Source organism: Ovis canadensis, chromosome 5, assembly GCF_042477335.2.
Source record: "Ovis canadensis isolate MfBH-ARS-UI-01 breed Bighorn chromosome 5, ARS-UI_OviCan_v2, whole genome shotgun sequence".
In the NCBI taxonomy this organism is placed as follows: domain Eukaryota; kingdom Metazoa; phylum Chordata; class Mammalia; order Artiodactyla; family Bovidae; genus Ovis; species Ovis canadensis.
In genome coordinates this window covers 53,080,151-53,103,942 of record NC_091249.1, presented here as the reverse complement: position 1 = coordinate 53,103,942, position 23,792 = coordinate 53,080,151, and the positions used below count along the sequence as shown (strand labels likewise).

General features: G+C 48.3%; 1 protein-coding gene and 1 non-coding gene across 5 annotated transcripts; both read left to right on the top strand.

Annotated features, from left to right (window-relative positions):
* The first annotated feature begins 1,188 nt into the window (after positions 1-1,188).
* On the top strand, positions 1,189-17,092 carry TRIM7 (tripartite motif containing 7). Of its 4 annotated transcripts, none has more exons than XM_069591825.1 (8): positions 1,189-1,320; positions 2,384-2,978; positions 3,860-3,955; positions 10,937-11,167; positions 12,658-12,680; positions 12,961-13,076; positions 13,557-13,592; positions 15,500-17,088. In XM_069591825.1, exons 1-8 carry the CDS (start codon positions 1,283-1,285, stop codon positions 16,009-16,011), a joined length of 1,647 nt encoding a protein of 548 aa, XP_069447926.1. In that variant the 5' UTR covers positions 1,189-1,282; the 3' UTR covers positions 16,012-17,088. The 4 variants fall into 4 exon arrangements, with proteins under 4 accessions (XP_069447926.1, XP_069447928.1, XP_069447929.1 ...); XM_069591828.1 differs by lacking the exon at positions 1,189-1,320 and adding an exon at positions 14,497-14,585 and having other exon boundaries at positions 2,114-2,978; positions 15,500-17,092; XM_069591827.1 differs by lacking the exon at positions 1,189-1,320 and having other exon boundaries at positions 2,108-2,978; positions 13,557-13,641; positions 15,500-17,092.
* Positions 17,093-19,577: 2,485 nt separating this feature from the next.
* TRNAT-UGU (transfer RNA threonine (anticodon UGU)) lies at positions 19,578-19,650 on the top strand. The gene has a single exon. It is a non-coding gene; the product is annotated as a tRNA-Thr (tRNA).
* The last annotated feature ends 4,142 nt before the right edge of the window (positions 19,651-23,792 follow it).

The following is a 23,792-nucleotide window of genomic DNA, read 5'->3' as shown; positions in this document are numbered from 1 at the left end:
AAGTATTGTTGAGAAGAGGGAGAGTAGTAAAGTGTGCAATATTTGTATAAAGTAATTCAGAATTGCAAAGTTGACGCTCGGGGTTGGAAGGGGGCTGGGGCATAGGCAATGGGCAAAGTTTTTCACTGTTAAATGCTCTCTACATCTGAATTTTGAGCCATATTTAAATTAACTGAACCCAAGAAAAGTTTATCAAGCTCTGTTGTGTACCTAGAACTGCTGTAGAAAACTGGGAGTTCGGCCATAAGCAAAACTGACATAGTTCATTACATCTATCAGCTCTGGTTTTGGAGGAGGTTGAGTGCTAAAGAGAAAATAGAGCCAGCCTTGAGGGAGAGAATGGAGTAAAGTGTGATTCTGAGAAGGTGACATTTGAAGAAAAGTGTTGAAAGAAGATGGAATGTGAGCCATGAAAGTGTCTGTGAAAAGAGAGGTCCAAGTAAAGGTGAGAGCCAGTTTAAAGGCCCTGAGGTAGGAGCTTTGTGACATGTTATTGCAGGAATAATAAGGGGGTCCATGCAGCAGGGGAGAGTGACAGGAGGCAAGGGGATGCATCTCCTATCACTTTGTATGCAGGGGGTGGAGAGAAAGAATGGATAGTGCCTTTAGACAGTGTGAAGACTTCAACTTTTACTCTGAGAGAGGTGGGAGCCACGGGAGAATTTGAGGAAAGGAGGGCCCCTATCTGACTTGACATTTTAACAGGATTGTTCTCACAGCTGGATGGAGAAGATAGGATAGGAGAGGGACAGAAGGGGAAAGAACTGTTGTGATCATCAAATTATAGGTGATGATGCCATGGAAGAATTGAGATGCTGAGGACTAGGGGTGGGTCCTGTGCATTTCCCCTCTCTTGGGGAGCCTCAGAAGACTCACCGATTTGGGCCTGAGCACCTGGATGGATGGAGTTGCTGTTAAATGGAGTGTAGTGGGGAAGGCTGTGGGAAGAGCAGGTGGAGGGGCAGACAGAAGTGCACTGTGGATGTGACGAGTGTGTAACTCTCCCTTAGAACGCTTCATGTGGAGATGCTGCCCAGTGAGCTGGCTGTGGGAGCCAGGCATCCTAGGAAGAGTTGGGCTGGGGATTTGTGCGTGGAGCAGGGAGAAAGTCTTTCAAGCAAGAAAGTGGAAGAGATCACAAGGAAGTGAGCGTAGACAGAAAGTCCAAGGACCAAGCAAGGGCAGGGAGAGGAAGAGGAAACAACCGTGGTGACCAAGAAGCTGGTAGGAGGTCGTGGAAGCGGGAGAAAAGCCAGGGAGTACAGTACCCCGGAAGGAAGGCATGGTGCCAGGAGGAGGAAGCATCCGAGGAGAGACGAGGTAAAGCCTAAGAAGCCGCCTGCTTTCACCTTTGGGTTATGATCTCTGCGGTCACCGGTCACCTTGACAAGAGCAGTTTCTGAGGAGGCTGAGGAAGAAAATCTGCTTAGAGTGCCCTCCAGAGGGAGTGATGAGAGACGTGTGTGTGTTAGTTGCTCAGTTGTGTCCGACTCATTGTGACCCCAGGGACTGTCCATGGAATTCTCCAGGGAAGAATATTGGAGTGGGTAGCCATTCTCTTCTCCAGGGAATCTACCCGATCCAGGGATCAAACCCGAGTTTTCGAATTGCGAGCAAACTCTTTACGGTCTGAGCCACCAGGGAAGCCCCTAAAGGGAGACCGGGTGTGAGTAAATATTATTGGCAGCTCCAGAAGGGTTGCAGAGAGCTGTACAAATAAAGCTAAAGAGACAATAGAGGATTGGGTTTTGTTTTGCTTTTGTTTTTTTTAGGGGAGGAGGATAACACTGAATAAAGCGGGGGGATTGCTTTTAAGTGTATTACTTGCATTAAAAAACAAAAAGAATAAATGGGCAGGGGAGGACACAAATGCAAGAAAGGTAGCTACAAAAGTGGATAAAAGGCCACTCATGGGGGTGGCGGTAGGAGCAAGAGCCAGGTTCCAGACTAAATTTAACTTAGTACAGGGCCGGACAAACCTGTGCTCCGGGAACCCGACACTGTGGTCGGGCGCCAGACCCTCGGGCTGTGCTGGGTCGGCCTCGGGCAGCAACTGGGAGTGGCGCCCAGGAGGGCGTGTGCTTCCACCTGTCCCGGCCCGTTTCTCACGGCTGACGGAGTCAGGCTTGGACAGCGTAGGCTAGCATTAGAGCTGAGATAAGGGAGAGACGGAGAGAGGGCCGCGAGACCTCCGAGGCTGCTGGCCAAAGCAGGGTATTGAGGGGGCTCAGCGGGAATGCAAGGCACTGGCCCGGGCTTAGATCCCCTGGACCTGTGCTACTCCGCCGGTTGACAAGACGCACCCTCCTCTAGCGTTTCTCAGCCTGGAGCACTCAGCTCTAGTCTCTGCCAGCCGGCGTCAGCCTCGCCTTTCCTCTTTCAGCGGCCGCTCGGACTCCCGCCCCGGCCGCGCACTGTGGGCTCCGGCAACTTCCCCAGCGCCGCCCGACTTCGGTGAGCTGGGGGCGCGCATGGCGGCAGTAGGGCCGCGGACTGGCCCAGGCGCCGGGGCCGAGGCGCTGGCGCTGGCAGCAGAGCTGCAAGGAGAGGCGACCTGCTCCATCTGCCTGGAGCTCTTCCGCGAGCCAGTGTCCGTCGAGTGCGGCCACAGCTTCTGCCGCGCCTGCATCGCACGCTGCTGGGAGCGCCCGGGAACGAGGGCCACCGCCGTGTCCCACACGCTGTCCTTCTCGCTGCCCTGCCCGCAGTGTCGCGAGCCCGCGCGCCCCAGCCAGCTGCGGCCCAACCGGCAGCTGGCCGCGGTGGCCACACTGCTGCGGCGTTTCAGCCTGCCGGCCGGAGCGCCAGGAGAGCGCGGGCCTCCGGAGGCTGTGGCGGCCGGGTGCGCGCAGCACGGCGAACCGCTCAAGCTCTACTGCCAGGACGATGGACGGGCCATTTGCGTGGTGTGCGACCGCGCCCGCGAGCACCGCGCTCACGCCGTGTTGCCGCTGGACGAGGCGGTTCAGGAGGCTAAGGTGAGTGTCGTCCCCACCCATGAAGGTTCTCGGGACCTCCAGTCCCTGTTCTAGTATTCCCGCGCACGCAGGAAGGCCCAGGTGAGCCCCTGCTTTTTTTTGTCCTATCTCATGCTGCCTGGCATTAGCTTCGGGACTCAACGCAGCTCTCCCTCTGTCGCCAGCCTCCCACGCCCTTATCATTTCCTTTGGGGCCCATACTGGACCCACTGCATGATACCCCACAGATATGGCGATTTTCTGTCGGTCCCCGGCTTCTCGTAGTGCCTCCTTCACACTCCCACATCTGCTACCCCTACTATCAACCCTTACCACGGGCATAGCTCTGTTCAGTGTTCTCTCATCTCTTGTGGTCAAGTGAGACGACCTTCCCAGGAGGTTGGGCTAAGGGGGTGAGTGGATCCAGAGTTGAGTAGAGTGCCAAGAGCCGGCTGTGATTCTCCGTGCCTGCTGCCTCCCTTTCCTGCCAACTTGCTGGGGTGTGCACTAGGAGGCCTGCGGCACAGTCCCCGGTCTTTCTTTGCTCTGACTCTGCTCCAGCCCTCCTACCCAGAGGGCTTTCTGATGCTGGTGAGGAGAGCAGAAAAGAGGACTAGGCAGACTGGGCAGCTGGAGTGCTTGGATTTCAGCCTAGATTGTGCACAGATGATCTTGGAGACCGGAGACCCTGAGGTCTTTGGAATCAGCTTGCAGTTGCCCTGTACCCTTAAGTGCAGCCTGTGTAGGCTGCATCCATCCCAACTTCCAGAGGTGGCTTCAATCCTGCCTCCTCCGCCTCAGTGAACAGGGCCTTCACTTTCTTCTGGGTGGTTTCAGGAAGGCCCAAGTGGGGGTTTCAAGAATCTTCTCCCCACAATGTCTTCCTTCTCACCCTCCTGCAGGAGCTTCTGGAGTCCAGGCTGAAGGTCTTGAAGAAGGATTTGGAGGACTACGAGGCCTTTCGTTCCACAGAAGAGAAGGAGAGCAAGGAGCTTCTGGTGAGAATGGCAACCCCCACGTTGGCTCCCCCTCCCCCAACCCCATGCCCCAGGCCGACAACAGAGGGCCACCTACCACCCTGGATTTGAAGTGTGTGCCTGTGGAACAGAGGTGGATTTTAGAAATATCAGTTCAGTTCAGTCGCTCAGTCATGTCCGACTCTTTACGACCCAATGGACTGCAGCCCACCAGGCCTCCCTGTGCATCACCGACTTCTGGAGTTTACCCTAACTCGTCTCTGGTGAGTCGGTGATGCCATCCAACCATCTCATCCTCTGCCATCCCTTTCTCCTCCTGCCCTCAATCTTTCCCAGCATCAGGGACTTTTCAAACGAGTCAGCGCTTCACATCAGGTGGCCAAAGTACTGGAGGTTCAGCTTCAACATCAGTCCATCCAATGAACACTCAGGACTGATATCCTGTAGAATGGACAGGTTGGATCTCCTTGCAATCCAAGGGACTCTCAAGAGTCTTCTACAGCACCACAGTTCAAAAGCATCAATTCTTTAGTGCTCAGCTTTCTTTATAGCCCAACTCTCACATCCATACATGACTACTGGAAAAACCATAGCCTTGACTAGATGGACCTTTGTTGGCAAAGTAATGTCTCTGCTTTTGAATATACTGTCTAGGTTGGTCATAACTTTCCTTCCAGAAAGTAAGCGTCTTTTAATTTCATGGCTGCAATCACCATCTGCAGTGATTTTGGAGCCCCCCAAAATAAAGTCAGCCACTGTTTCCACTGTTTCCCCATCTATTTACCATGAAGTGATGGGACTGGATGCCATGATCTTCGTTTTCAGAATGTTGAGCTTTAAGCCAACTTTTCTACTTTCCTCTTTCACTTTCATCAAGGGGCTCTTTAGTTCTTCTTCACTTTCTGCCATAAAGGTGGTGTCATCTGCATATCTGAGGTTATTGATATTTCTCCCAGCAATCTTGATTCCAGCTTGTGCTTCTTCCAGCCCAGTGTTTCTTATGATGTACTTTGCAAATAAGTTAAATAAGCAGGGTGACAATATACAGCCTCGACCTACTCCTTTTCCTGTTTGAAACCAGTCTGTTGTTTCATGTCCAGTTCTAACTGTTGCTTCCTGACCTGCATACAGATTTATCAAGAGGCAGGTCAGGTGGTCTAGTATCCCCATCCCTTTAAGAATTTTCCACAGTTTGTTGTGATCCACACAATCAAAGGCTTTGGCATAGTTAATAAAGGAGAAACAGTTGTTTTTCTGGAACACTTTTGCTTTTTCGATGATCCAACAGATGTTGAAAATTCAATCCCTGGTTTCTTTGCCTTTTCTAAAACCAGCTTGAACATTGGGAAGTTCACAGTTCACGTATTGTTCAAGCCTGGCTTGGAGAATTTTGAGCATTACTTTACTAGTGTGTGAGATGAGTGCAATTGTGCAGTAGTTTGAGCATTCTTTGGCATTGCCTTTCTTTGGAATTGGAATGAAAACTGCCTTTTTCCAGTCCTGTGGCCACTGCTGAGTTTTCCAAATTTGCTGGCGTATTGAGTGCAGCATTTTCACAGCATCATCTTTTAGGATATGAAATATCTCAACTGGAATTCCATCACCTCCACTAGCTTTGTTCATAGTGATGCTTTCTAAGGCCTGCTTGACTTCACCTTCCAGGACGTCTGGCTCTAGGTGAGTGATCACACCATCATGATTATCTGGGTCATAAAGATCTTTTTTGTACAATTCTTCTGTGTATTCTTGCCACCTGTTCTCAATATTGTCTGCTTCTCTTAGGTCCATACCATTTCTGTCCTTTGTTGTGCCCATCTTTGCATGAAATATTCCCTTGATATCTCTAATGTTCTTGAAGAGATCTCTAGTCTTTCCCATTCTATTGTTTTCCTCTATTTCTTTGCACTGATCACTGAGGAAGGCTTTCTTATCTCTCCTTGCTATTCTTTGGAACTCTGCATTCAGATGGGTATATCTTTCCTTTTCTCCTTTGCTGTTTGCTTCTCCTTTTTTCACAGATATTTGTAAGGCCTCATGAGACAGCCATTTTGCTTTTTTGCATTTCTCTTCTTGGAAATACAATGGTATGCATATCATATAGTGTGACCATATAATTTATTATGTAACCAGAGCTTTTGAGAGTAAAAGGGGCAGCTAAAATATTTTCAAACATCTGGCTTAAACTGGAACTGTCCCAGTGAATCAGGAAGTATAGTCCCCCTAATATGACATAACACCTCAGTTAGGGTCTGTGGAGCATCTTGTAATTGAATACATTAACATTCCTGTAGAGAAACATATGAACGGAAAATAAGTAGCCTTCCGTCAGTCTTAGGGTAAGTTTTACCACCAAAGGAGTCATGAAAGAAACTTTTTTTCATTTTTAAATTTTAGATTTTGAAATTGAGGCTAGGAGAGAGGGAGTTGGGGGTGGAGGAGGGGATGGCAGAGCTGTTCCCCACCCAGTAGAGGGCAGAAGGTTTGGGCACTTGGGTTTTCAGCAGCTGACTGTGCCAGCACCCTGGTGCCCAGAGCTTGGGGTGGTATTTTGTCTTCCTTGAAGTGAAACAGGAAAATGAAATGGGGTTCATTTTGTTTAAGGTGGGAAAATGTGGGTCACTGTTATTTTCTATCTCGAAAATTCAGTTCCTGCTTGTTAGCGCAGGACTGTCTAGTTGTGAAGTTGGAAAATGGAGGGAGAGGAATCTGAGGACCCCTCTATCCTTAAAGGGAGGAGAGGTGGGGTGAAGGGAGGCATGTGTACAGATGCCCCAGTGTTCTTTCCTGATCCTGAACTGCATCGGGTACACTTGCATCCCGTGCACTCCTCAGGCCTTCTCTTCTGAACATTCACTTCCCTCCATAAGGAAGAACTCACCCCTCCACACCTCCACCCTCTCTGCTGGAAAAAGGAATAAATGTGTGGCTCTTTGGCCATTGCTGTACATCTGTGACCAGAGGGCCTTCTCCAGCTTGGGCAGCTTCATGGTCTCTGATCCTACATCCTATGGCCTTGCTTAGCACTTTCTACTTTGTCCTACACCCACCCAGCCAACCCCTCTCTGGCCCATGCATTCTTTATAACTGCAAAATACCTGCTTAATGAAACAATTATTGCTGTCTTGAGAACAAAGAGAAAGAACATTTTATTTGAAAATGCTCTTACTATTTAGAGAAGTGGTTCTCAACTGGTGGCAGTTTGGGGCCCCAGGGAACATTTGGCAACGCCTGGAGATATTTTTGGTTGTCAACACTGGGACAGAGGTGCCACTGGTGTTTACTGGTAGAGGCCAGGGTACTGCTTAAACATCCTGCAAAGCATAGGACAAAGCCCTCCACAACAAATAGTTATCTAGCCTCAAATGTCAATAGCGCCCAGGCTGGAAACCCTGATTTAGAGTATTTTGGCAAATATTGTTACACTTGTGTTATTTCCACTTGTGTTATTGTGTAAGAAGCTTGCACTTTGAGGTCAGACTCCCTGGATTAGAATCCTGACTTCCCGCTTCCTGGTAATTCACCTCTCTATCTTCGTCTCCCCATTTGTAAATTGGGATGAGAGTATATCCATGCCATTGGGTGATTGTCACCACTGAGGGAGCTGATACCTGTAAAGTGCCCCGTGTTGCTGCTGCCTGTTTGCCCAACATCCTGAAGACTAGGCAGCAGTGACCTGAACCCCGGGTCACCTGACTTCAGAACTCACTTACAGTCTGCTCTTCTAGCTACTCTTTCCTCCCATAACATTTTCAGGGAAAAGGAACTTTGACATTTGAGCTTGTCCTGGAGGGATGGGATTCTTCTCACTGGCCACGAGAGGCCCCACTTGTGATATCACACAGAGTCCCTCCCATGTGTTTGTGTAAAGAATCAAGAGGATTGGGGCGAGAGTCTGGGTCTAAAAACAGAGGGGGAGAAAATCCCGTGAATAGTAATAATGGAAAGAATAGAATATAAAGCTTGCACACAGCATATTCTCACTTAGGTCTTGTGGATATACTGTTACCTCTGATCACTGGCATTGATTTCACTTTCTTCTTTCTTTGCTGTTGTGTTCATTCGCTAAGTCCCGTCCAACTCTTTTTGACCCCATGGACTGCAGCACAGCAGGCTTCCTTCACCATCTACTAGAGTCTGCCCAAACTCATGTCCATTGAGTCAGTGATGCTATATAACCATCTTATCCTCTGCCACCCCCTTCTCCTTTTGCCTTCAGTTTTCCAATGAATTGGCTCTTCACATCAGGTGGCCGAAGTATTGGAATTTCAGTTTGAGTATCAGTCCTTCCAGTGAATATTCAGGATTAATTTATTTTAGGATTGACAAGTTTTATCTCCTTGCAGTCCAAGGAACTCAAGAATCTTTTCTATCACCACAATTCAAAAGCATCAATTCTTCAGGTCTTAGCCGTCTTTATGTTTCAACTCTCACATCCATACGTGACTACTGGAAAAACCATAGCTTTGACTAAACGGCAATCACTTTGTCAGCAAAGTGATGTCTCTGCTTTTTACTACACTGTCTAGGTTTGTCATAGCTTTCCTTCCAAGGAGCAAGTGTCTTTTGATTTTATGGCTGGAGTTACCATCTGCAGTGAACTTGGAGCCCAAGAAAATAGAATCTGATTTCCACTTTTTACCCCTCTATTTGCCATGAAGTGATGGGACCGGATGTCATGATCTTCGTTTTTTTAATGTTGAGTTTCAAGCCAGCTTTTTCACTCTCCTCTCTCACCCTCATCAAGAGGCTCTTTAGATCCTCTTCATTTTCTGTCATTAGAGTGGTATCAACTGCATATCTGAATCTGATATTTTTCTCAGCAGTCTTGATTTTAGCTTGTGATTCATCCAGCCCAGTGTTTCAGCTGATGTACTCTGCATAGAAGTTAAGTAAGCAGGGTGACAATATACAGCCTTGATGTACTCCTTTCCCAATTTGGAACCAGTCCATTGTTCCACGTACGGTTCTAACTGTTGATTCTTGACCTGCATATGGATTTCTCATGTGGCAGGAAAGGTGGTCTGGTATTCCCATCTCTTTAAAAGTTTTCCAGAGTTTGTTGTGATCCACACAATATTCAGCCTGGCAGCAACAGAAGCAATGTGGAGGCCTGATGCAGCATCATCCTTGAAGGAAACCAGTTACTTGGTAGCAGATGGATTGCCTTGGACCTCTTCCACCCTGGAAGGGACAGTATTTTATCTTGGCTGAAACTGACACATATTCTGAGTAAGAACTGTCTTTGCTGCCTGTGGAGCCTTAGTCAGCACTACTAAGGGCTTATAAACTGATTCATCAGCATGATTTATGATCCTAAATTGGGTGTCTGATTAGAGAGGGAATTTAAATATCAGAAGTGCTTTGAGGGACTTCCCTGGCAGGTCCAGTGTTTAGAATTCCATGCTACAACTGCAAGGGCATGGGTTCAATCCTTACTTAGGGGACTAAGATCCCACATGCCATGTGGCCAAAAACACACACACACACACAAAAAAAAAACAAAACAAAAAGCTGTGAAAGCGGAGTTATTTAAAATTTACTTCCAATTTTGCAATTTTGATACTCTATTAGTAGATGTTTTAACACTGAATATGCTTCTTTAAATGTGAGACCTGACACCATTTCTCCATACCTTGCTTCAGCCTTGCAGCCTAACAATGACTTAGGGTACTATGTTGGCTTGTCCGTCTGACAGCCAGTGACACTGCTGGTTCACTTTAAGTTTCTGTGACATTGTTGGTTCACTTTAAGTTTCTATGTCTTAAAACGAATTTTCACCGGCACCCCCAGCTCCACAAAGGTTTTGCTTCAAAGTCACACCTTAAATTTGCCTTGTAAATCATCTATTAAATCATTGCCAAAAATGTTGAACTGAATAGAAGTGAGAAGAGTTCGACAGCGTTATGTTTGAGATCTCACTGTGTGCTATAAAAGGTGCTTTCCAACTCTGCAATTTTAATGTTTTCCAACTTTCCAACTCTAGTAACTTGAAACCATAATGTGTTTGGATTTCCACAGAATAAAGATCATAAATTTGGTCACACGCACAGAAAAGTGGGTTGGCTACTGCAAAATTGCCTTCCTTGTAGTGGCTGGCATGGTTTTATCAGACAGGTTACTAAACAAACATTGAGGAGGCCATTCCTTACAGGATGGTTTACGATAATATTTCTCAGTTCAGTTCAGTTCAGTCGCTCAGTCGTGTCCGACTCTTTGCGACCCCATTAATCGCAGCACGCCAAGCCTCCTTGTCCATCACCAACTCCTGGAGTTCACTCAGACTCGCGTCCATCGAGTCCGTGATGCCATCCAGCCATCTCATCCTCAGTCGTCCCCTTCTTCTCCTGCCCCCAATCCCTCCCAGCATCAGAGTCTTTTCCAATGAGTCAACTCTTCGCATGAGGTGGCCAAAGTACTGGAGTTTCAGCTTTAGCATCATTCCTTCCAAAGAAATCCCAGGGTTGATCTCATTCAGAATGGACTGGTTAATATTTCTAGGAGAGCTGAAACTGTAATTAGGTCTCGGTTTGGTGACATGAGGCTTAGCATAAGTGACTCCATTTAGAGCCTGTTGTCTTGTTTTTAACACAAAGTAAATGTGTTTGGGGACCTCAGCTTAATCTTTACAGTAACTACAGAAGGCACTGATTTATCCCTTCCATTTTTCAAATGAGGAAACTGCAGCCCTGGGTGGTTCTGGAGTGACTTTGAAGTTGTCCTAAGTTGATGGGAGAGCCCAGGTCTAAAGTGACACACGGGCACAACTATGACAGGGGAAGGGAAAGCACATGTTGAGGCTACTGCATGCTCGGAACTGTGATACTTAAACTAGCGTGTGTGCACTGTGGGTATGTATACGTGAGTCTCTGATCCCTGAACACTGAGGGAGATGGACCTTGTCCTGTGAGATGGCACAGAGGCTCCCATCCAAATGGGATGGGATCGATGACCCATCAATGACCACATCCCTTGCCTTCTTCAACTTCACTTCTCCTGAGCCAGAAGCAGATGGCAGCTGAGCAAGAGAAGGTAGGAGCTGAGTTCCAGGCTCTGCGGGCCTTCCTGGTGGAGCAGGAGGGTCGGCTCCTAGGCCGCCTGGAGGAGCTGTCCCGGGAGGTGACACAGAAGCAGAATGAGAACTTGGCCCAGCTTGGGGATGAGATTGCCCAGCTCTCCAAGCTCAGCAGTCAGATCCAGGAGACAACTTGCAAGCCTGATCTTGACTTTCTCCAGGTGAGTCTGGGTTGGCCAGGGGTATGAGTCATTAATTTTAAGGCAGGAAGTTTGAATTTATCCCTCCCACTTTTCAAATGAGAAAACAGCAGCGAGAACAGAATTAGTTTAGTAGAAACACACAATCTGGAGCCAAAGGGTATTGAAGAGAAAAGCCCTGATTTTCCTGGTGTTAGCAGTCTAAAAGGATGTGATTTAAATTTTTCTTGACCATGATCCACAATAGTATATCTTACAATGCATTCTATTATATATATATGTGTGTGAAAAAAGTCTCAGAAAATAACACCTGTACTACAGGTGATGCACTTTAATGTTTTCTATTCTATCATATGTCCTTCTAAAATAAATAGTCACAATCCACTAACTAACTTCACAAGTCACAAATGGACAAATGGATCAAGAGAGGTCATTTAAGGGAGTTCCCTGGTGGTTAGGACTCATGCTTTCACACAGATCAGGGAAATAAGATCCCACAAGCCATGCAGCGCCACCCCCACAAAAAAGAATGGTTATTTAAAAGGCACTGGTCTAAGAATTTTTTTCACCTTGTTTTGTGGACATGACTGAGCAGCAAACACTTTATGTCCCTGGATATGTTCCAATGTTTCCTGGTTTATAGTCTATGTGAACTTGAATAGAATTTGTATCTTGCTGTTGTGTAAAAGTTGTATAAATCTTAATTATGTTGGATTGGTTCTCAGTGCTTTTCAGATCTATTATATCCTTCTACTTATCTGTCTTCATTTTATTAATTTTTGAGAGTCTGATATTGAAACTTCAACTAAAAATCTTATCTACTTAAAAAATAATTGTGATATATAGTGGAACTGTATGTAACTTTGTTCTGTATTTTCCAAGTCTCTGGTAAATGTGTTATCATACTTACATAATTTAAAAAACAAAAAAGAAGAAAAATAATAATATATGGGGGAAAAAAAGCACTGATCTGAGTGACCAGTTGTTGCATAGGGGCTGTCAGTTGTCTTGAAAGTGTTAGTCAGTCAGTGATGTCCAACTCTTTGCAATCCCATGGACTATAGCCAGCCAGGCTCTTCAGTACAGGCAAGAATACTAGAGTGGGTTGCCATTTCCTTCCCCAGGGGATCTTCCCTACCCAGGGATCGAACCCAGGTCTCCGGCATTTTAGGCAGATACTTTACCAGCCTCTAGAGAAGCCCCATCCGTTTTCTTAGGCGATGTTAAAAGCAGAAGCAACGTTGAGTCCTGGCACTTGTCTCCAGTGATGACTCTGTAATGATGGGAGCAGTTGCAGAGGTGTGGGCAGGGTTGAGGGGTCTACCTTGTTGATGAGACATGCAGTGGTCTGCCATATGAGGAAGCTGTTGCCACATGGGGCCCATGCAAGCAGTGTGTGTGTGGGGTAATGCATTTCTGTATTGCTTATTCCTCTGGAAGCAGGGCAAGGAACCAGTTTTATTTTCTCAAAGATGAATGCTGATTTGGTTTTCTCTCATCTTTCCTTCCAGGAATTCAAAAACACACTAAGCAGGTGAGTGGACCTAATAATACCTGAGGCCTCTCTAAGGTGGCTCTTCTCTTCTACTGTGCTTCCTCTTGTCATTCCCCATCCTGACTTCTCACCTCCTGTTCCCCTCACCAACTTACCTGAGTACCTTCTGAGGCAAACATCTGCCTGCCTGGCCTGGTATTCGGCACAGGGTCAGGCTCTTCTTTTCACCTTTCTTTACCCAGAGGACCTCACTATGCTCTCAAGCCCAGTGGGAGTGGGACAGTGGTGGTGGGCCTTCTTCAGGGTCCTTGTCCTGCAGGTGCAGCAATGTGCCTGCCCCCAAGCCAACCACAGTCTCTTCTGAGATGAAGAATAAAGTCTGGAATGCTTCCCTCAAGACCTTTGTCTTAAAGGGGCTGCTCAAGAAGTTCAAAGGTAGGGGCCTGTGTGGGGGGCTGGGCCTTGCAGGCTTGGTGTTGGTGGTTTAGGGTTCTAAGGATGTGCCTTTCCAGAAGCTGTGTGATAAAACAGGAACTAGTGTGTCTCTCAAAGCCAGATTGGTTCGGGCAGTCAGTGGTGGCCAATTTATTTAGAACCCCCATCCCTACCCCAGGACACAAAGCTTCAACTGAAGACAGATGGAGTCGAGGGTGATTAGGGGCAGAAAGAAGGATGAGGAAGGAGAGCTCAGCTCAGCATGGCTGCAGACAAAAGAGGGGGAAGTGGGAGAGGTAGTTAGACTACTGTCCGCTTTCTACCCTTGTGCTTGGCCCGGTACCTGCCTGTCATCCCTAGGTTATCTGGGGAGTGAGTGAGTCAGTGGGGCTTACAAGTCGAGAGATGGTGTCACTGTCATTGCCAGATAGAAATTTTCCGTGTCATTCATGCACAGCCTGCTCTGTTTCTTCTCTTCAGAGGACCTTCGGGGAGAGCTGGAGAAAGAGGAAAAAGGTACGATGGTTGTTGTGACAGTGAGTGCCTGTCATTCGGCAGTGTGCAGGTACAGTAACTGTCTCTGGGCTATGTGCCTGGTTGCTTCCTTCTGCCCATCTACCTAAGCAACTCTGCCATCAGCTGTCCTTTCTCCCTTATCCTCATAATTACGATTCCTTCAGGTCACAGTGGGGCCCATAGGCCTATAAAGCTATGGGTCATTCCAGAGTAGGAGTGCCCTGCACCTTGGGGTATTTAGATCTGGAAGTGCTTGTCAGTCACCTGGACAAAACTCTCTTCCCTGTTTCTACTCCCAGACAGATGGAGACCTCTTCTGGGGACAGGGGTTGTGTGCTGGGTCAGGGGTCAGACTGAAATCAGGAAGGGAAGCAGTTATTATTCTTGCAGAGTTCTGGGGTGAGTGGGATCTAACCCCAGTGGACTGGGAAAGTGGGGAGGGGAAGGCACATATTCCTGATGCTGATGACTAAGCTAAGTCATATCTTACCTAGTAAGCTGAGTCAGACTATGTCCTCCTCTGCTCAAGACTCTGTGACAGCCCTGCCTCTCCCTCTCACTCAGTAAGGGTTGGGGTCCTTGCTCTGGTCTTCAAGGTCTCATGAAATCTAGCCTCACTGCATACTCTTCCCCTGGTTCACTCTGTGCAGTCACACATGAACTTGCTGCTCCTGGAATGCAGCAGGAGCACGCAGCTATCTCAGGGCCTTTGCACTGCACTGGCTGTGCCAGGGCCTGGAACACCCTTCCCCCAGACAGCCACCTATCTGGCTTTCTCATCTCCTTGATGTCTGTGCTCATATGCACATTTTCGGTAAGGACTTTTCTGGCCCGTCTAGTTGAAATTACAGCCTGCTCTCCTGATCCCTTTATTGTTTATTGTCTCTCCTCCTTCTCCCCATAGCAAGGAAGCTGCAGGAGGGCAGGGATATTCCTCTGTGGGATTCACAAGGCCTAGAACAGACCTGGAACATAGTAGTACTTACAGCAAGTGTGCGTATTTTAACTTTTCATTATGGAAGGTTTCAAACATACACTAAAGTAGAGAGAAGAGCATAACAAGTATTATGTACTCATCATACACCTTCTGCTGCTGCTGCTGCTGCTGCTAAGTCGCTTCAGTCGTGTCCAGCTCTGTGCAGCTCCATAGACAGCAGCCCACCAGGCTCCCCTGTCCCTGGGATTCTCCAGGCAAGAACACTGGAGTGGGTTGCCATTGCCTTCTCCATGCATGAAAGTGAAAAGTGAAAATGGAGTCGCTCAGTCATGTCCGACCCTCAGCGACCCCATGGACTGCAGCCTTCCAGGCTCCTCCATCCATGGGATTTTCCAGGCAAGAGTACTGGAGTGGGGTGCCATTGCCTTCTCCGTCATATACCTTCAGCAATTATCAACTCATGACTAGTATTTTTCATAAACATCCCTACTTACTTCTTGCCACTGGATTATTTTGAAGCAAATCATAGATAACTGTGATTTCATATATATCATTTCATATATATCTCAGTGTGCTGTCTCTATAGAGACATTTAAAAAAGCATAGAGAGGAAACCATGGTTATAAATAATTAATGATTCTTTCCAGTATCTAGTGTCCAAAATTCCCAAGTGTCTTTTTGCTATAAAATACAGTTTAATAATACATATATGTTTTAAGTAAAATTTTACATAGTATCACAAAGGTAATACAATATCAAAGAAAACTTGATGGAAAAACTTTTCCATAAATTATGATACAAGTGTTTTAAATTGGATTTATTGATTTGAATTGAGATCCAATCAAGCCCATAAACTGTAGTTGTGTGATTTCAACATATACTTATTTGAGGGGACAGTGGGGCGAGGGAAACTGCATGGGAAGTCTTCTCTCTGTCTCCCCACCTCCCCTAAACCACCCATCCCCCGCAGTGGAGCTGACCTTGGACCCCGACTCGGCCAACCCCCGCCTCATCCTCTCTTTGGATCTTAAGAGTGTGCGCCTTGGACAACAAGCCCAGGACCTACCCAGCCACCCGCGCCGCTTCGACACCAACACACGAGTTCTGGCTTCCTGCGGTTTCTCTTCTGGGAGGCACCACTGGGAAGTGGAAGTGGGCTCCAAGGACGGCTGGGCCTTCGGCGTGGCCCGTGAGAGCGTGCGCCGCAAGGGTCTCACGCCCTTCACTCCGGAGGAGGGCGTCTGGGCGCTGCAGCTCAACAACGGGCAGTACTGGGCGGTGACCAGCCCTGAACGGACGCCCCTCAGCTGTGGGCACCTGTCCCGCGTGCGGGTCGCCCTGGACCTGGAGGTGGGGGCTGTGTCCTTCTACGCTGCAGAGGACATGCGCCACATCTATACCTTCCGCGTCAACTTCCAAGAGCGCGTGTTCCCTCTTTTCTCTGTCTGCTCCACCGGCACCTACTTAAGAATCTGGCCTTGAGAGTCATTGCCCGGCCTCCCAGAGGGAGTAAACCAGTCAAGGGTGAACTCCTCCCAATCCTGGCTGCCCATGGGAAGGGTTGTTGCCCTCGGATGGAACCTCCTGGACACTTTGGGTCTGTCTTTCTGACTGTTGCCCCAGGCTACCTTAGAGGGGTTTCTGCAGACCACAACATCAAAGACATGAGATTGGGCTACTGAGGAAAACGGCTCTAAGGTTAATTGAGCAGGGGAATATATGGCCTCGGACTCTCCCTTCTGCCTCTTGCCTGTTGTCCTGGTGACGATTTGGCATGAACTGTAAGGAGGTGGAGGTGGATGAGAGGAGCCCAGCTCCATCAGATGTGCTTCCTATCACTACCCCAATTCAGCAGGACCTCTAGTTCCATGGAATAAAACCAAGCTCTGGCTGTGCAAGGGGGCAGCTTCATCCCAGACCACTCAGCTTCATGATCCGTTCTGCTTTGCCTTCTTGTCAGCTGCCAGCTTTGCCTTCAGAACCTGGATCTGGCTAGCTTGCCAAAGTCCTCTACTCAGGGAGGAGCATGGTATTCCCAGCCCAAAGGAGAGTCTAGGCCAGAACTGAAAAGAGACCCTTGATATGTACAATAGGAATAGCCCAGGATAACAGCCTATTGGCATTGCTGTCACTCAACACAGCTTAGCCTGATGAGATTATATGTATATCCTTGGCCACAATGACAGTCCCACATTCTCACATTTGCCTAAATCCTTTCCAAGTGCCAAAGTACAGTCTCCCTTGGGTAAGGAGACCAAAGATTATGGAAATTTGAAACTCAAGGCAGCACTTATAATTTTACAGAAGCAATTAACTCCAGCATGGAAATGTGCAGGGCACAGACATACCCCTGACAGACAGTTCCTGGAGCTTCGCAAATGTATGCCAATGGCAGAAGACCCTGGTTTCAAGGTCTGCTCAGTCTGTACCCTGGCCTGTGTTATTCCCTTGGCTAATTGTTCCCCAGCTTCTGTATGGCTGCATTTCTGGGAGGGTGGAGGTGGGCTGTTCACTGCTTAGTATGCTCCTGGAAAAGGAGATGGAAATACAGACTGTGAGCTCATTTGTATGGTGCCTTGGCCAATTCTTAACTCCCCCAGTTTGAATGCAAGAGCAGTTGTGAGCAAAGTTTCTGCCAGACTAGGTTGGCATGTGTGTCTATGTGTGTGAGGAACATGTGTATGTGTGTATATGTCTTAGATCTCAGGAATGGGGTGCAGATATAAATTTTATAGAGGGCATTTATAAGTATGCATATAGGGATTAGGTACGGACAGACCTAGGTCAGTATGGTCACACCCTATTATTGTTTTGTTGTTGTAAAATATTAATATTAGCCACCCCATATTTAGGTGAAGGTCAAAGGTTTCCTTCCCCCATTACCTAGCTACCTAGCTAGATGAAAGCCAGTCTCAGACCTAATTCTGTCCTGCACATATTGTTGGCATGCAGGGACAGTGACAATTAAATAGTCTGACTTACAAGTATATTGGAGTTTCCATGCTCTGTCCCTGAGATGCTTCAAGCACACTTTGCATACAAGGGACTGCAGGAGAGATGTTTTGGTCAGGCCAGCATGACACTGTTCTAGAGGTAGACCCGGTGGACATAACACCAGACAATCAGAATCCAGTGTCCTATAGGCTGGGGACAGTGTCATTTAAGAGTCCAGCCTACAGCAGCATCCCAAAGGGTAAATCCTATGTTGTATAGCTCTAGAACACTGTACCCAATCCATGTATTTGAATACACTGATTTCTACAAGGGAAATCACCAAGCCCTCATGTATGGCTGTATGGCTTGTATGGCTTTTTGATTGAGTGTCACAATTACCCTTTCTATCCTCTAATAACTGTGCTGAAGTATGGCAACACATTATGGATCACAGAAGGTAGGGTGACTGGTGGAGGTGCCTGTAAGATCAGGTCTGGGCACTGACCTGTAGGATCTGGCTGTCTGTGTGTCTATTTTCAGCTTTTATGTTTGTGAATATGACTATATGTCTATCAGAGTTTGTAGAATAACTAGATAGATATATACATATCTGAAGACGTAACAACAGTACATAACAATCACACGTGGTTGGTAAGAGAGATGTTCTCTCTTGGTCTCCAGGGTGGTGCAATGACTTAGGATGTCACAATGTTGGTGTGAGTATGCCTGTGTATACATTTTACTCTTCCATCCTGTGACCGTTGTAAGCTCTCTGAGATGTCTGGACCTCTGAAAGCAATGACTGGCCTAATTTGGTTTCCTTCTGACACCACCTGTTCATTGGTCCTGGATCCTTGAGAGCTACTTTGATATGAGAACCCACATCCTTGACACCAGACCCTCACACTAGTCCTCAGCATCCAGACAGGAGGGCACCTAGGGAACTTCCTTGGGCCTGGCTACCCAGTGATCAAAGTCATCTGGCCTTGAAGGCACCAAAGAACAGATTGGGCCATCAGACCAAGTTCCACCAACTAGCAGACACACTTTCTGACCATTTCCGGGCTAGGGTTCCTGTCCCTTACCCGGGCTTTCAACCTCTGCCCTTTGCTCCGTGGGTCGTTTGGGGGGCCCTGATGGACCCAGATCTCCCAAAGTCCAAGACAGCCTTCTGCTGCTGCTGCTGCTAAGTCGCTTCAGTCGTGTCCGACTCTGTGCGACCCCATAGAGAGCAGCCCACCAGGCTCCCCCGTCCCTGGGATTCTCTAGGCATGAACATTGGAATGGGTTGCCATTTCCTTCTCCAATGCATGAAAGTGAAAAGTGAAAGTGAAGTGGCTCAGTCGTGTCTGACTCTTCGCGATCCCATGGACTGCAGCCTACCAGGCTCCTCCATCCATGGGATTTTCCAGGCAAGAGTTGCTTTTCCCTAATTTGCTTTAAGTTGCGATAGACAGGAGAACCCACATCCTTGACACCAGACCCTCACACTGGTCCTCAGCATCCAGACGGGAAGGCACCTAGGAAACTTCCTTGGACCTGGATACCCAGTGATCTGGGTCTCCTGTCCTGATGCAGTCGTTAACACTGACCACCTGATTTTCCCACCATTCTCTACCAATCTCTCCCTCCTGATCATCTCTTCTACCAGCCTAGCTGGATTCCTCTCAGGACAGGCATATTGACACCGTTCCTTTAGCCTTCCCCTCAGGGCTTCGGCCTTGAACCCTATTCTGCTACACAATTACTTGTTGACCTCTCTACTCAAGTCTCGCCCCTGATCCCCAGGCCAGGCGGAAGGCCCCCGGCCGACCAACAATTCCGCCCACTAGTGGCCCCACCCCCTTTCGCAGCGCGCCCCGCCCTCACCCGATCCTTCCCAGCTTCCGCCCACCCACATGGTCCCTCTCTACGCTGGACTTTGTCCCGCGATTTGCGGCTCGGTCGGTGACACTGACACTTCCTAATGCTGCAGAGTCAGCCGCGGCAGCAGGACGGGGCGGTCACTGGCTGAGGGGCGTGGGCCCCGCCTCTTCGCGTCGCTCTTCTGTCTGCGGCTGCGCGGTGATCGCAGCGGTATCAACTGCTCGTGCGCAGAGTGCAGAATCGCAGTTGGCTCCATAGCTCAGGGGTTAGAGCACTGGTCTTGTAAACCAGGGGTCGCGAGTTCAAATCTCGCTGGGGCCTAGGTGTGTTTTTCTTTCTCTCCACCCCTCTTTTTCTGGAGAGGGGAAGACGCGCTTGCCAAGACTTTCCGCCATACTGAAAGGCTAGACTTAAATTAAGCAGATCTGACTGTTTTTGCCCCTCAAGTGGCCGCCACTTATCGCTCCCTCCACTCCTCCCCCAGCCTTATCTCTTTAAGAACCAGACCCACTGCTCCCTTGGACTTGCGATCACAGATTCCGCTGGCTCCGCGTGCCTTCTCCCCAGCGACCCCTCTCTCGCTTCTTTCTGGGCGTCGTCTTGGCAAATTCATAGCGAGTCTTTTTGTTCCCCTCCCGTCACTCCACTCGGGCCAGGGGCTTTGCCGTGTTCTCTAATTCGTTCTTCCTTGCGCAGGGAGCACCTGTGAACGCTCCACACCCACCTCCGTACTCTGGGAATTTATTATTTTTGTTGACAGTGGGGCTGTGTTTAAGACCCCGGCAAGTCTGCCTTTGGTCCCCGAAATCTGGCTTCTTCAATGAGGTGGGCTTCCAGTAGGGTAGTCACTTGAGGGTTGAAGAATCCCAGGAGTTAGGGCCGCACAAATGTCCCATCGTGCCAGTGTGGGGCAGGTCCATTCGGCTCTTGAGGCAAAGCGTGATTCTTTGGATGAGATCTGCCTTGTGTGACAGAGAGAAGCGGGTCCCTCCTCTGCCACGCACCCCACCTATCTCATTTACCCCTCCTAGGCGTCCACCCAGGTTCCCACGAGCAGTATTCTCTCCTCTGGTGATACGGCCCGGGCTCTATTTTCCAAAGCTGATCCAAGCTAGACCTCACGTAGACTGACTCACTCAGGGCTTTTCTGAGGGTCCTCATCCGCCGGATGGCGCGGCGGGATTAATCACGTCTCTGCCTCTGCCAAGACCCTCACCCCCTGCCATGGGGCATGCCTACGAAGGCCACGGCGGGCGGGCATCCAAGACCGTCAGCGGGCCTCGTTCTGCCCATTGGGCAGGGCCCCCATTGTTCACTTAGGATTTAGGCTTATTTTGTGCACTTGATTTCCATTCACGGCATTAATAAATCAATCAGACAGGTCATCATGAATTACTGCTTTTGGTTTGTTAGAAGGAAAACCAAAGCTGTTTTTTTTTTAAAAGACTGGAAGTGGATGTGACAAAGTTGTAGTCTTTAGGTCCAGGTATCACGAATGTGGATTCTTTCTTTCCTTCTTTTTGTTGCATTTTTCTTTATATAATTCTATAGAGAAGACAAGCGAATGCTTACAACACCGAGACAGTAGTGGCCAAGGACGCACAGCGGCGGTAAGCAGAGGTGAGCCCATCTACCGCTGAACGCGCAATGGAGACACAGCTTGTGGGGATGCGGTGCGTGAGCTGAGAGGAGGAGCACTTGAGTGGAGAGGTCAGTGCAGAGCGTTGAGCTAGATCTAAGAGAATGGCAATAGGAAAAGAGAGCACTCTCTCCGCCACCCTCCCACCCCCATCCCGGAGTGGATTTACCAGCATTCATCTCCCACGCTGTTTTGTAGCAGCCACCTGTGTAGGGGGATTTCTCTGCTAGTGGCGCAAAAATACACTTTGGGGTCAACTCTAAGTGGATTTTCGTGAATTTTTCTAGCAAGGAATCAGAATAACCGTTTTTTCACAACTAGGTTACCCAGTGGAATTGGAACGGGAAAGCACCCGCACCGTCTGGGCCTGCGGTTCACCCGGCCTAAGACTGTTCTGGGACGATTCCGGCCGAATGCAGCGAGGGCGGATAGGCGGGACACGCGGCCTCGGCGCCGCGCTTATGTGTGCGCGAGGGCACGGAGGCGAACTTCGCCGGGTGTGCACCAACTGCCGCTGCCGGTCACCCTTGAAGGAGCGGGGTTCCTGGTCATCTCATGTATGCTTTTCATTTCTCATTTTTCTACATTTTCGGAATACTTTGCAAATAAGTAGTTGTTTTAGAAAACATTTTCATAAAATGATAGAGAAAAGCCCCCGCCCCCTTACCAGGCTCTCGATAGGAAGCGATTATCCAGATTTCCTTTCGTCTGCGGCAGCTACTGATCTAGTCTACCCCTCCTCGTCCCCGACTCTCTTCAGGGACCCTCAGGCTCTCCCGGCTTCTGTGCCCTGCCTCCAGTTCTCCAGACTTGCGCCTTATTTGGGCTCCACTGGGAAAAGAGTCCCCACAGTGGAAGGGTGCCCCTGCCTGCGGCCCGATAAACCTTAGCAATGAGGCGCTCGTTGGCATTCCAGATCTCAGAGGGGCCGAGAGATACCGAGAATTGATGCTGAGTGAACTATCTACAGCTGAGACGGCGGACGTGGATATCATCGAACTGGGATAGGTCGGGCGTGAGAGAGAATCCGAGATGCACAGAACATTTTCAACGTGCCAGAAAGAAAAATTGGTTTTCTCAGTGGATAAACGAGTCCACATAGAGTCATACCAGGGACTGACCCAATCATTCCCGAGCCGGGGGCAGGCTGTTTTGTCTACAGGTTACAGTTTTCGCCTCTCACGCGAGAGGTCCCAGGTTCAGACCCCGGGCCAGCCCGTTTCTTATTTTCCTTTGTCCCTTTCTTTCTAAAAATATCTCATGTGGACAGTTTTTGGTCCTGGACAGGGAATGGGCATTACCAAGCGTTCGGGGATCGGAAGAAAGTACGGGTAGAAGAGTGGGTGAGGCGCTTCAGAGCCCACGGTTCCCGGTGAGAGACTGGGAGCAGAGCCTCCCGCGGGTGTTTCCACTGACCGGGTCGTGGGACCATTCTTTCCCACCACAGAACTGTATATTCACTGGTCCCACCAGTTTTCCTAAAAATCAATAGTGTCACAAAGATGACCAAGCTCAGGCGTTTCTGTATTGTAGTAGTTATTACCTTCATCTAACAGATGAAAGGTCTCCAGTTTGAAATTGAGGGGAAACAAAGTTGGTAGCATCCTGAGGTGTTGGGTTTTTTTTTTTTCCCCCCTCACTATTGGAAATTTATTACTTTGAGGTAAATTTAGTCCCAGTCCAGGATGTCCCAGTCCAAGACATCCCATCATCACCTTTACCTGGTTACAGAGGTGTACACTTTTCCAGGGAAGAGAAATTTAACATTTACACCTCTGGATTCTCATTCTCAAGAGGCATTAACCCATGAAAGTGGTATTAACACACCCCACTTTCAGTTTGGGACTTTGCACTCACTGAGTTGGGTGATTTTGCTTGTTTTCAGTCGCTCAGTCGTGTCCAACTCTTTGTGTTGCCATGGACTGCAGCATACCAGGCTTCCCTGTCCTTCACCATCTCCTGGAACTTGCTCAAATTCAGGTCCATTGGGTCAGTGATGCCATCCAACCATCTCATCCTTTGTTGTCCCCTTCTCTTCCTGCCTTCAGTCTTTCCCAGCATCAAAGTCTTTTCCAATGGGTCAACTCTTCACATCCGATGGCTGAAGTATTGGAGCTTCAACTTGAGCATCTATTTTTCAAATGAATATTCAGGGTTGATTTCCTTTAGGATTGATGGTTTGTTCTCCTTGCAGTCCAAGGGACTCTCAAGAGTCTTCTCCAACACCACAGTTCAAAAGCATCAATTCTGCATTCAGCCTTCTCTATGATCCAACTCTCACATTCATACATGGCTACTGGAAAAATCATAGCTTTGACTAGACGGACCTTTGTCAGCAAAGTAATATCTCTGCTTTTTAATATGCTGTCTAGGTTTGTCATAGCTTTTCTTCCAAGGAGCAAGCATCTTTTAATTTTGTGGCTACAGTCACCTTCTGCAGTGATTTTGGAGCCTAAGAAAATAAAGTCTGTCACTGTTTCCACTTTTCCCCTTTCTATTTGCCATGAAGTGATGGGACTGGATGCCATGATCTTCCTTTTTTGAATGTTGAGCTTTAAGCCAGCTTTTACACTCTCCTCTTTCGCTTTCATTAAGAGGCTCTTTAGTTCTTCAATTTGTGCCCTTAAGGTGGTGTCATCTGAGTATCTGAGGGTATTGATATTTTTCTCAGCAATCTTGATTCCAGCTTGTACTTCATCCAGTCCAGCATTTTGCATGATGTACTCTGCATATAAGTTAAATAAGCAGGATGACAATATACACCCTTGTCTACCCCTTTCCCAATTTTGAACCAGTCTGTTGTTCCAACTGTTGTTTCTTGACC